General features: G+C 45.8%; 1 protein-coding gene across 2 annotated transcripts in view; it reads right to left on the bottom strand.

Moving 5' to 3' along the window:
- CMYA5 (cardiomyopathy associated 5) overlaps positions 1–12,298 on the bottom strand; it is an 80,530-nt gene that overhangs the window by 29,360 nt on the left and 38,872 nt on the right. For both annotated transcript variants that reach the window (XM_070056327.1, XM_070056329.1), the window contains exons 3-5: positions 11,296–11,391; positions 3,561–3,794; positions 2,037–2,059 (exon numbers count right to left, since the gene is read on the bottom strand). In XM_070056327.1, coding sequence (XP_069912428.1) covers positions 2,037–2,059; positions 3,561–3,794; positions 11,296–11,391 — 353 coding nt within the window. The remainder of the gene's footprint in view (positions 1–2,036; positions 2,060–3,560; positions 3,795–11,295; positions 11,392–12,298) is intronic.

Genomic DNA, 12,298 nt, shown 5'->3' with positions numbered 1-12,298 from the left:
AGAAACCAAAGGTGTTCAAGGCTCGACTGCATTCCCACGCAGAGTTTCCGTCTCATCTGTGAAGGCAGGGGGAGCCAGAGCAGTGCGCGTGCTAGGGAGGAAGACCCTGGCAGGGGTCGGGGAAGGAGCAGTGCAAGCAGACCAGGGAGGCCCCACGACTTGGTGTAGGCTTCGGGGCTGCAGAGGGCAGAGATGCAGACTCAGAATGAACACCAGCTGGTGACCAGGACGCACGCCAGGCCTTCTCAGCACAGTGCCAACGAAAGGCAGGACTTTCTGAGCCCCACAGTTCTGGCTGTAGATGTCACAAAATGCTCTAGATAACCGATGCCCAGCCCTGTAGATTTTAACACCAGCACATGGAATGGGGAGTGGACATGTTTTCTCCAGCAGCTCTTACATTGGTTGCAACTCTTCCTTCATTATGTTAACACAAAAGAGCAAAATGGAGAAAAAAAATATGCATCTCCTTAACAGAACAGCATTTTCTAAGCAAATGTGTTTTTCAAGATATGCAAATGCTAAGTCTAAATATGCTTGACAGCATTCCTTAATTTAAGCTTTTTTTGTGTGTTGCGAAAAAGTCATTTAATACATGAGCATGCCTTCAGAGATAGAGCAGGATGGGGGGGGGGCAGCAAGGTGAAACAGCGCAGACGAGGGGCCAGCACTGAGGCGGAGCAGGTAAAGCCGCTGCCTGCAGTGCCAGCATCATGTATAACCACCGGTTTGAGTCCTGGCTGCTCCACTTCCGATCCAGCTCTCTGCTATGGCCTGGGAAAGCAGTAGAAGATGGCCCGAGTCTTTGGAGCCCTGCACTAGCGTGGGAGACCTGGGAGAAGCTCCTGGCCCCTGGATTTAGATCAGCACAGCTCTAACTGTTGCGGCCAACTGGCGAGTGAACCAGCAGATGGAAGACCTCTCTCTCTCTTTCTGCCTCTCCTTTTCTCTCTATGTAACTCTGACTTTCAAATAAATACATAAATCTTTAAAAACAAACAAACAAACAAATGAACATACAAGTAATTTCCGTAAGACTACTGCAACACTCCGTGGAGCAGAGTTTTTGTAAGTAAATGGGATTCACTTATGAGGTTTCTAATCTAAATCCATTTCCTCCGACTCTAATGTATCACAGATACACAGTTCTGTGTTCTATGTTACTGTTTCACAACCTGACCTGACGTGAAAGTAAACCAGAGGCAATATTTACAATTTAGGAACTGCATTCAAAATTACTTTCAAATGATAAAATGTTAGGCCCAGCCAGATGGAGGGACCTCGGGTCCTGCTGTGGCCAAAAGGGACAGACTGTCAGAGTAGCACCAACCTCAGCGTCCGATGTGCTCAGTTTTTTTGCATTTTTTTTTTTTTGGTTTTAAATTTTGTTTTAATTGACATGTAAAAATTATATTTATGGGATACCACATGTTTCAGTATTCAATGTGTACACTGCATAATGTTTGTGCTTATATAGACACTTTCTAATTTCTTATTGAGTGCTTTTCCTTTCAAAAGAATCAAGAATTGTCTTAGACTGAGTGTTAACAGCAAAAATAAAACAAAATAAACAAAAAAGGAGGATTCATTTAGGTTAGCTGAGCAGAAAAAGATAAATGCATGACTCTTTTGAAAAGAAAATGAGATAACATTCCATTAGGATTACATAAGTCATCAAACTACTCAAGGCAGGGCTGAATGATTCTCTCACATACTCACATTTAACCAATAAATCTAAGTATCTACAGAATTCTATGTATGCAGTGACAGGCAAGATGGTCTAGATTAGGCTGAAAACGCAGACTACATCTCAGGGAAGCAGTTAGAAATCTACTTTATGATCATCGTTATTTACCTAAAGCACATGCAATTTTCCTTCAAAGCTGTCACTTAGCTTTTGAAAGCCCGGTGTCTACACGCGCAAAAGCCAGGAGCTCACACTGCTTTCCCAGATCAGCAGCTCAGTCTCTACAAAGCATCCGAGTATTAGAGATGGAGCACTGCCATGCCATCTTCAGTCACCATGGTCTGGGTACCTTTCATTGATCTCCTCAAACGACTTGGGGGGGAAGGGAGTGTAGCCAGTGGGGAGAGGGGTAGAGGGGAAGATAGGGAGAGACGGAGAGAGGGCGAGAGGGAGAGGGGGAGAGGGGAGAGATGGAGAAAAAGAGAGAGACTCATTAACACAGGAGGAGAGACAAGCAAGACCTCTAAGCTTGCACTCACTGGAAAATCCTTGCCCTTCTGCCTCCCTGACGCCATGGCTGCCACCTGGGTGAGGAGGAGGTGGGGGCTGGGGACAGCGAGGGAGTGGCCCCAGGCTAAGGAGCTGGGCTCAGCCCTCGGCCCAGCAGTCTGTGTCCTACTTCGCGCTAGTCATTACCAAATGGCTGCGTTTCCAGAATGGGAGGCTCTAAAGCAGAAAAATGGTTTCAATTTGTTCGTTGTGGGCTGAACACCAAAGATGTCACCTGCAGGGGTCTCTGACTGCTGCCTTCCCCGTGCTTTTCTGTAGCTTCTGGTTTTTCTGAAATGCATACGTATGCCTTTTATAAGCAGGGGCTGCTCCTTAAGAACAACAATTCGTTGTCTCAGAGAGAAGGAAATATTCTTATCAGGCAGAGATAAGCACTTTATCAACGTTCTGTTTCCCCAGAGGGGCCTCATGGACAAATGTCCATGCTCAGCCTTCAGGAAGCTGGTGCAGTCTGACAGTCCTAGCTCTCCTTAAAGAGGCCACGTCTGCTCGGATTGGCTCTGGCTGGCGGTGTCCCCAGAAATAAGCCGAAAGCCTCACAGCGCCCCATTCTGTCGAGCTTTTCCTCCAGTCTTGCGACTCGAGGCCCCACAGCGTAAGAGGGCACTGGCTACACTGGACATCTGGACTTGGGGCTGCCCTGCAGGCCAACACCCCCAGGACTCTTGGTTATCCTGGCTCCGGGAGAATCAGCATCCCACTGGAAGCTCCAGGCAACCGTGAGGAGCAGGCAGTCTGTGTTCTTGGGGCCATCAGGGCAGCCCCGAGGGACTCACGTGTCCCCAGGTGACTCGCCCAGGAAGCCCCTTGCTAAGACACCGAGCCACCACAGAGAGTGACCACATCCCGTCACCCTGTGTGCACTAACAGGGTGTGCAAGTGCTACTCTCAGCCAGGTGGTGAGGCTCAGAGAGAATGATCTGCACGAGAGGTCACCTCTTGGGAGGTGACCGTGATCCGTGGGAGGTCAGGCCCAGGGGCCAGCTGGGGGATGTCGGGAGCCAGGAGACAGGGCTAGCCTTGGGCAGGGAGAGGGGGGCACAGCACAGGCTTCCGGGCTGCTTTCTCTCCATCCGAGGAGACAGCGAGGACACAGTGACAGCCAGGATGGCGACACTGCGGCCTGACTCCAGGGATCCTCCTGCTGTTTCGGGATTTAGGGGGCCTTTCCTTTCGGCATCAGCAAGCCTGGATAACTTCTAAACATCTCTATGGCGTAAACCCCACACTGGGCCAGAACTGATCTCAAGGAACGTGGAAAGGTGAAGTTTGAGAAGCGGGCTCGCGCCCGAGCGGTGCTTACGGACAGGAACACGGCCTCGTCCAGCCCCTCTGCCTCCCTCACGATGCTCTCCAGCGTGTCCTTGGCCGTGTCCATGCTCTGCAGGAAGCGCACCATCTGGTCGTGCAGGAACCCCATCTTCCGCCTCTTCACCTCCTCGAAGCTCTGGGCTTTCTCGTCGTACTGCGCCAGAACCTTCTTCATCATCTGCTCATTCTGCTCCTCCAGTAGCTTCTCATTTTTGCTGCAGTTTTCCTGAAAACAAAGCCAAACAGCAAAATCACTTCTGAGTCCAACAGGAAGTGTGTGCTTCTTTTTTCTCTTAAAGATTTTATTTATTTATTTATTTGGAAGGCAAAGTGACAGAGGGAGAGACAGGAAGACAGAGATCTTCCACGCGCTGGCTCACTCCGCCAACGGCTGCAAGAGCCAGGGCTTGTCCAGGCTGAAACCAGGAGCCCAGAGCTCCATCTGGGTTCCCAACATGGTTCCCAAGCAGGGAGCTGGATGGGAAGCAGAGCAGCCAGGACTCGAACCAGTGCTCCGATATGGGATGCTGGCATTGCAGGCGGCAGCCTAGCTCACTACGCCACAATGCTGGTCCTTTTTTCCCCCCTTTTTTTAGGGAGACATCAGGCTTCTAAAGAACTAGCCTCTGGCACTGGTACAGGAAGTGCACTGTCTTCATTTCCAACCTGGCAGCCCCTTTTGCCATAATTGGCTGTGCAAAGGAATTCACTGTAAGGAGAGCACCAAGGAGGGCTCAGCCGTGGAGGTCTGTTTTAAAGACATTTGTAGCAAAGCCTTGCCTACTGCATTCCCACAGGCATGAGGAGCCTGGCCTCCGGGGAGCAGAAAGGAGCAGGGGTTATTTTCTCGGCTCCACCACAGTTATGGTGTGGGGAGGGGCACAGTCAGGATACAGATCAGGGAGCTACATTCCCGGTGTTCTCCAGTAAGGGACAGCTCCTTCTACCGTGGGAGAGGCTTAGGGACCTCATGGTCCCTAAGGACACGCAGATGCCTGGCTATCCTCAGGAGCAGGATCTGTGATAAGGTCATAGCTTACATAATTCATGGTCAGAAGGAACCCCTGGGTGAAGGAGCAGTAAAAACAACTGCATGGACCTGTAATGGGAATTAAGGAGCTCTCTCACAAGCAACCAAGATGTGGAGTTGCCCTAGTACTAGGGGACTGTGCCCAGGCTTCTGCAGTGGCCGTGGTCCTTCTGCTGCTCCTGACTGACAGACAGGGTACCTGGACCATCCCTGAATAAGGCCGGAGCGTGGCTCTCCCTTCACTGTGAGGTGGCAAGGGGCAGAGATGGGTGAGCACGGACTCACTCACAGCTGGACCACAGGAGGCCCCACTGGCCTGAGCAAGGGGCACTGGGCAGTGACGTAGAGCATTTCCACAAGGCTAACACAGGGAGGGGCACGGAAGAGGAACGAGGTAGTGAACTCCCCCACCCCCCCCAACCCCCCGCCGCGCAAAGAAAGCTTTTATTTAAGGAATAAGACTTCATGCATTTCACAAGTACAACTCTAGGAATATAGTGATTCCTCGTATCACATCTGCCCTCCCACCCACTCTCCACCCCTCCACCTCATCCCTCTCCCATTCCCATTCTTCACCAAGAGCCATTTTCAAATAACTTTACACACAGAAGACCAACTCTAAACTAAGGAAAGAGTTCAACAGTATGCACGGGAAAAAACAAAAACAAAAAACTGTTCCTCAACAGTCGAGACAAGGGCTGTTCCGTCATTAAATCTTGAAGTTAATTTCACTTCTTTTTTTTTAGAAGCTTAATTCACTTTAAAGAAGCACCCAAGAATGATCTATCTTTTGGGAGCACTTAGACATAATTATAATACAACATATGAGTACTGAGGTCCTGCATGGGAAGTTAGTGCACAGTGACTCTTGTTAATTTAACAACTAACACTCTTATGTACGATGTCAGTGATCACCCAAGGCTCTTTCTTTCTTTTTTTTTTTTTTTTTTTTTTTGACAGGCAGAGTTAGTGAGAGAGAGAGACAGAGACAAAGGTCTTCCTTTGCCGTTGGTTCACCCCACAAATGGCCACTACGGCTGGAGCTGAGCCGATCTGAAGCCAGGAGCCAAGTGCTTCTCCTGGTCTCCCATGTGGGTGCAGGGCCCAAGCACTTGGGCCATCCTCCACTGCACTCCCGGGCCACAGCAGAGAGCTGGACTGGAAGAGCAGGACCAGGACAGAACCGGCGCCCCAACCAGGACTAGAACCCAGAGTGCCGGCACCGCAGGTAGAGGATTAGACTAGTGAGCTGTGGCACAGGCCCACCCAAGGCTCTTGACATGAGTTGCCTAGGCTATCCACAAACTCCGTCAGTATTTAGACAAGGCCATAAGTAAAGCAAAAGTTCTCTCCTCTCTTCATGGATAAGCACCTCCTTTGATGGCCATTTCTTTCCCCGGGGTCTCATCCACTGAGGTCCTTCACTTAGGACATCTTTTGCCTCAGTGTCTTGACTTTCCATGCCTGAAATGCTCTTGTGGGCTCTTCAGCCAGACCAGAATGCCTTAAGGGCTGATTCTGAGGTCAGAGAGTGCTATTTAGAGAGACTGTCATTCTATGAGTCTGCTGTGTGGACTGCTTCCCATGTTGGAGCACTCCTCCTTTTTAATTCTATCTGTTCTATTATTATCATCAATAGACACTTAACCCTAGCCATATGATCACTTTAACACTTGAGATGGCATTTTTACCTCCCAGCTTAAAGGGAGTTGGGGTCCCACGCAAGTTTATAAACTGTACCCTCACAGTAAGTCCACAGGAATGTGTACAGAACTATACAGCTTTATAGTTACAAACTTCATACACTTCATAATTACAACTTTAGGAACATGGTGATTCGTCCCACAATGCCCACCCTCCCACCCCTCTTCCTCCTCCCTCTCTTAGTCCCTCTCTTATTTTTTTTACTAACATCTATTTTTCAATTGACTTTTTTTTTTGACAGATAGAGTTAGACAGTGAGAGAGAGACAGAGACAGAGATAAAGGTCTTCCTTCCGTTGGCTCACCTGCCAAATGGCCACTACGGCTGGAGCTGAGCTGATCTGAAGCCAGGAGCCAGATGCTACCTCCTGGTCTCCCATGTGGGTGCAGGGCCCAAGCTCAGCTCCAGCCGTAGTGGCCATTTGGCAGGTGAGCCAATGGAAGGAAGACCTTTATCTCTGTCTCTCGCTCTCTCACTGTCTAACTCTATCTGTCAAAAAAAAAAAAAAAAGTCAATTGATTTAGCTATTCAGGGTCTTCTGTGTTTTATGAATTTCAGCATCATTTTTTCTAGATCTGAGAAGAATATCATCGGGATTTTGATTAGTATTGCATTGAATCTGTAAATTGCTTTTGAAAGTATGGACATTTTGGCCGGCGCCGCAGCTCACTAGGCTAATCCTCCGCCTAGCGGCGCCGGCACACCGGTTTTTGTCATCCTTGGTTAAATTTATCCCGAGGTATCTGATTTTGTTTTTTGGAGCTACTGTGAACAGGACTGATCTTAGAAGTTCTTTATCAGCTGTGACATCGTCTATATTTGAAAGGCTCTTGATTTTTGTGTATTGATTTTATATCTTGGGACTTCACTAAACTCGTCTATGAGTTCCAACAGTCTCCTGGTGGAGTCCTTTGGATCCCCTATTTATAGAATCATGTCATCTGCAAATAGGGATACTTTGACTTCCTCCTTCCCAATTTGTATCCCTTTGATTTTTTTTCTTGCCTGCTGTTTCTGGCTAAAACTTCCAGGACTATATTGAATAGCAATGGTAAGAGTGGGCATCCCTGTCTGGTTCTGGACCTCAGTCGGAATGCTTCCAACTTTTTCCCATTCAATAGGTTGCTGGCTGTGGTTTGTCACAGATTGCCTTAATTGTGTTGAGGAATCTTCCTTCTATATCCAGTTTGCTTAGAATTTTCATCATGAAAGGGTATTGTATTTTATCAAATGCTTTCTTTTCATCTACTGAGATAATCATATGGCTTTTGTCTTTGAGTTTGTTAATGTGATGATTAACACACTGATTGATTTGTGAATGCTGAACCATCCCTGCATATCAGGGATAAATCCCACTTGGTCTGAGTGGACAATCTTTCACATGTGTTGTTGTATTTGATTGGCTAGAATTTTGTTGAGGATTTTTGTGTCTATGCTAGTGAGGGAAATTGGTCTGCAGTTCTCTTTCTCTGTTGCATCTTTTTCAGCTTTAGGAATTAAAGTGATACTGGCTTCATAGAATCTGTGAGGATTCCTCCCTTTCAATTACTTTGAACAGCTTGAGAAGAATTGGAGTTAGTTCTTTAAATGTCTGGTAGAATTTAGCAGAGAAGTCATCCTGTCCTGGGCTTTTCTTTCTTGGGAGGTTATTATTGATTCAATTTTCATCTTGGTTATGGATCTGTTTAGGTTTTCTGTGTCTTCATGGCTCAATTTATGTAGGTTGTATGTGTCCAGGAATCTATCCATTTCTTCTAGGATTCTCAGTTTATTGTCATACAGTTCTTTGTAGTAATTTCTGATTATTCTTTTTATGTCTGTGGTGTCTGTTGTTACATTTCCTTTTTCACCTCTAGTTTTACTAATTTGGGTCTTCTCTCTCCTTTTTTGGTTAGTTGGGCCAATGGTGTGTCAATTTTTTTTTTCAAAAAACTGTTTTGTTGATCTTTTGTATTTTTCCCTTTTTTATTCTCTAATTTTAATTATTTCTTTTCTTCTATTAGGTTTGGGTTTGGTTTGCTATTGTTTTTCTAGTCCTTGAGATGCATTGATAGCTTTTATATTTGGTGCCTTTCCAATTTCTTGATGTAGGCACCAATTGTTATGAACTTTCCTCTTAATGCTGCTTTGGCTGTATCCCATAAGTTTTGATACATTGTGTTGCTATCTTCATTTGTTTCCAGAATTTTTTGATTTCTCTTTTGATTTCTTCGATGATCATAAGGAGCATGTTGTTCAGTCTCAATGAATTTGCATGTGCTCTAGAGATTCCCGAGTTGCTGATTTCCAGCTTCATTCCATTGTGGTCTGAGAATATGCATGATATGATTTCAGTTTTTTTGGTTTGCTAAGACTCATTTTACGGCCCAGCATGTGGTGAATCCTAGAGAAAGCTTCATGCACTGCGGAGAAGAATGTGTGATCTGCAACTGCAGGATGAAAAGTTCTGTAGAATCTGTTAGGTCCTTTTGGTCTATAGTGTCAATTAACTCTGTGGTTTCCTTATTGATTTTCTGTATGTTTGATCTGTCCATTGCTGAAAGTGGGGTATTGAAGACCCCCATTGGAGTCTGTGTCTCCCTTTAGACCTCTTAACATTTCTTTTAAATAGCTAAGTGCCCTATAATTAGGTATGTAACTTTATAATAGTTACATCATCCTGTTGAATTGATCCCTTAATTATTACATAGTGTCCTTCTTTGTTTTGGATTTTTTTAATCCACTCAGCCAATCTGTGTCTTTTAACAGGAAAGTTGAAGCCATTTACATTCAAGATGACTACTGAGAAGTAATGACTTTGCCCTGCCATTTTTCCTTAAATATGCCTATCCTTTACCTGGGATTCACTTTGTACTATTTCTTCCTTTATCTTCTTTCATAGTGACAACCCTGTTTCTGTGTTTCTGTATGCAGCACATTCTTCAGCATCTTTGGCAAGGCTGGCAGGTGGTGAGAAATTCTTTCAATTTCATTTTGACACGGAAAGTCTTTATTTCATCTTCATTCATAAATGAGAGATTTGTTGGGTACGGTATTCTGGGTTGACAGTTTTTTAAGACTTGGAATATATCTCACCATTCTCTCCTATCCTGTAGGGTTTCTGATGAGAAGTCCGCTATAAGTCTAATTGGAGTTCTTCTGAAAGTAATTTGGCTTTTTTCTCATGTACATTTTAGAATCTCTTCTTTATGTTTTACTGTGGAGACTTTAATTACAATGTGTCATGGTGAGGATCTTTTCTGGTCATGTCTATTAGTTCTATGTGCTTCCTGTACTTGGATGTCCCTTTCTTTCTCCAAATTAAGAAGTTTTCTGTTATTATTTCACTAAAAAGTCCCTGTCATCCTTTTTCTCTTTCCATGCCTTCAGGAACCCCTAAAACCCATATATTCGGTTATTTGATAGTATCCTGTGGCTCCCCAACAGTGTTTTTTAGTTTTCTAATTTCCTCTCCTTGTTTTTTTCTGACTATATAATTTCCTTTAATTTTTCTTCTAAATCGGATATTCTTTCTTCTGCTTCACTGATTCTGTTTTTAAGGCTTTCCATTGCATTTTTGTTTGTTCTATTGAATTATTCATTTCCAAGATTTCACTTTGGTTTCTCTTTAAGATCTCAATTTCTTGGGAGAAATTTTCTGTAATATCATGTACAGATTTCATTAGTTTGTGAATTTGTTTTTGATTACTTCTATGTAATTTTATGATCAATTTTTTGAACTCCGTTTCTCTCACTTCTTCAAACTCTTCATCTTCACAATCTAGTATTGAAGTGTGGTAGTCTTTTGGGGGAGTCATGTGACACCCAAGTTGGGCACGGTAAATCTCCTCTTTTTTTAATATCAGATTGGAGGTTTTTCTTCTGTTGGCATAGACTCAGCTCATTTCCTCTCCTCAAAGGAGACCAATGCCTGGGCGCTAGCCCCAGTGGGTATAATATTCATCCTCACTTCCACAGGGACCACACAAAGGATCCGTGCAGTCCTTGGTGTAGGCAGACTCCCCAGCAGTGTCCCTCCCCAGGAACAGGGAGCCCTGAGGGTGTGGAGCCTCCCACAGTGACTGCCCAAAGTCCCAGCCACCCCCTGAGCCTCCCCACACAACCTCTGGGTTGTCAAAGCCCCACGGTCTCCATGTTTTCACAGTCCTGGCACACAAGCCTCCTGCAGTCATGAGCACCCAGTCCCCCACCAGTTCTCCCCGCCAGACTCAGGAGTCTCTGCTCAGCTGGTTGCTGGGCACAGACACGAGCTGGTACTCCTGTTACCTATGTCCAAAATGGCACCTGCTGAAAGGGCTATGTCACTGTAAGGTGATCAGGGAGAGAGAAACATGCCCACGCTTCTTTCTCCTCTAGTTCTGCAGGTGCACTATCCCCTGCAGGGCTCCAAGCCAGATTCCCTCCAGGATTTTCCTGCAGCTTTATCACCAGTGGCTTGGGCTGCTGCAGCCCAGTCTCCCCTCTCTCCAAATGTGCGGAAGCTCTTGGCTGCTGGGGTCCTGATTTGTGTGTGCCCACACCCTCCACGCAGGTCTGCTGTGTCCCTCTAATTCACGTGGAGTTTCCTCCTCCATTTTCTCCCTAACTCGTCCCTGAGACTGCACTCTCCACTTTTTTTTAAACTACCTTCTCCTAGCCTGGAGTGGTAAGCTCCTCCTCTACTCCACCATCTTAATACCCTCCGGTAGTTAACTATTAAGTCTGAACTTCTTATCTGTAAAATGGTCACTGTGAGGATTAAATTAGATGAAGCACATGAAGTACCGCCCTCTGTGGTAAGTGCTCAATAAATGCATGGATGTTTCAAAGGCAAATCTTTCATCCGTCGGCAGAAGGTTGTCTGGCCAGTTACACACACAGGGGAGACTCCAAAATCCTTATTCTGAACAGAACAAAAGCATCGGCAACAACCCATGCACACACCAACTCCAAGTCAGCCCCTTTCAGTTCAGAACCACAGACAGAACAAAGAGAAATAGCAGTGCGAACTTACCTCGATGGTGTTAAAAAAAGACTCTATCTCACTGACAAAGGCTTCAATCCTCAAGGACTTCTCTTGCAAATTTTCTAGAAATTCTGCTAATTGAACCTGAAGAAAAGAATGAGGATGTTCTTAATAAAGGACACGTGGGCAAACAGCTTCAGGCGGTGGCCTCCAACTGCCTTCTAAGTTGATTTACCCTACTGCATTCACTGATAAATCAATCTTCAAACTGTCTTTGCTGCTTCATCTAAACTGACTCTAGATAACTCTGTATGATAACCAATTAGAGGTCCTGTGAGTAAAAGCCCCCAGGTAATTCTACAGACAGTTTATCTTCTTGGGAAATGAGTGAGCTCCGTGTTTTAAGGAACAGTGGGCATGAATGCTTTCTCCTTGGTGAGGCCTAATTTCCATACATTCATATTTTTTTTTATTTTTATTTATTTATTTATTTTTTTGACAGGCAGAGTGGACAGTGAGAGAGAGAGACAGAGAGAAAGGTCTTCCTTTGCCGTTGGTTCACCCTCCAATGGCCGCCGCGGCCAGCGCGCTGCAACCGGCACACCGCGCTGATCCGATGGCAGGAGCCAGGAGCCAGGTGCTTTTCCTGGTCTCCCATGGGGTGCAGGGCCCAAGCACCTGGGCCATCCTCCACTGCACTCCCTGGCCACAGCAGAGAGCTGGCCTGGAAGAGGGGCAACCGGGACAGAATCCAGTGCCCCGACCGGGACTAGAACCCGGTGTGCCGGCGCCGCTAGGCGGAGGATTAGCCTAGTGAGCCGCAGCGCTGGCCCTCCATACATTCATATTTGCTGAACTGGCCCAATACACCTGAGTATTCTGAGTGGATTCTCTATGTCTAATATAAATTTTATAAATGCAAAGGAAGCATGGAGCAAACTGGAATTTAACAATGTCTTACTTTCTGAGTATTTCTGTAAAACTTATGATAAAATTGCTCAATGTTTAGAGGATAATATTGAAGAGGATAGAAAGTAGGTGAGATTTTATA

Source organism: Oryctolagus cuniculus, chromosome 14 (genome assembly GCF_964237555.1).
Source record: "Oryctolagus cuniculus chromosome 14, mOryCun1.1, whole genome shotgun sequence".
Lineage (NCBI taxonomy): Eukaryota > Metazoa > Chordata > Mammalia > Lagomorpha > Leporidae > Oryctolagus > Oryctolagus cuniculus.
This window is presented reverse-complemented; position numbering and strand designations above follow the sequence as displayed.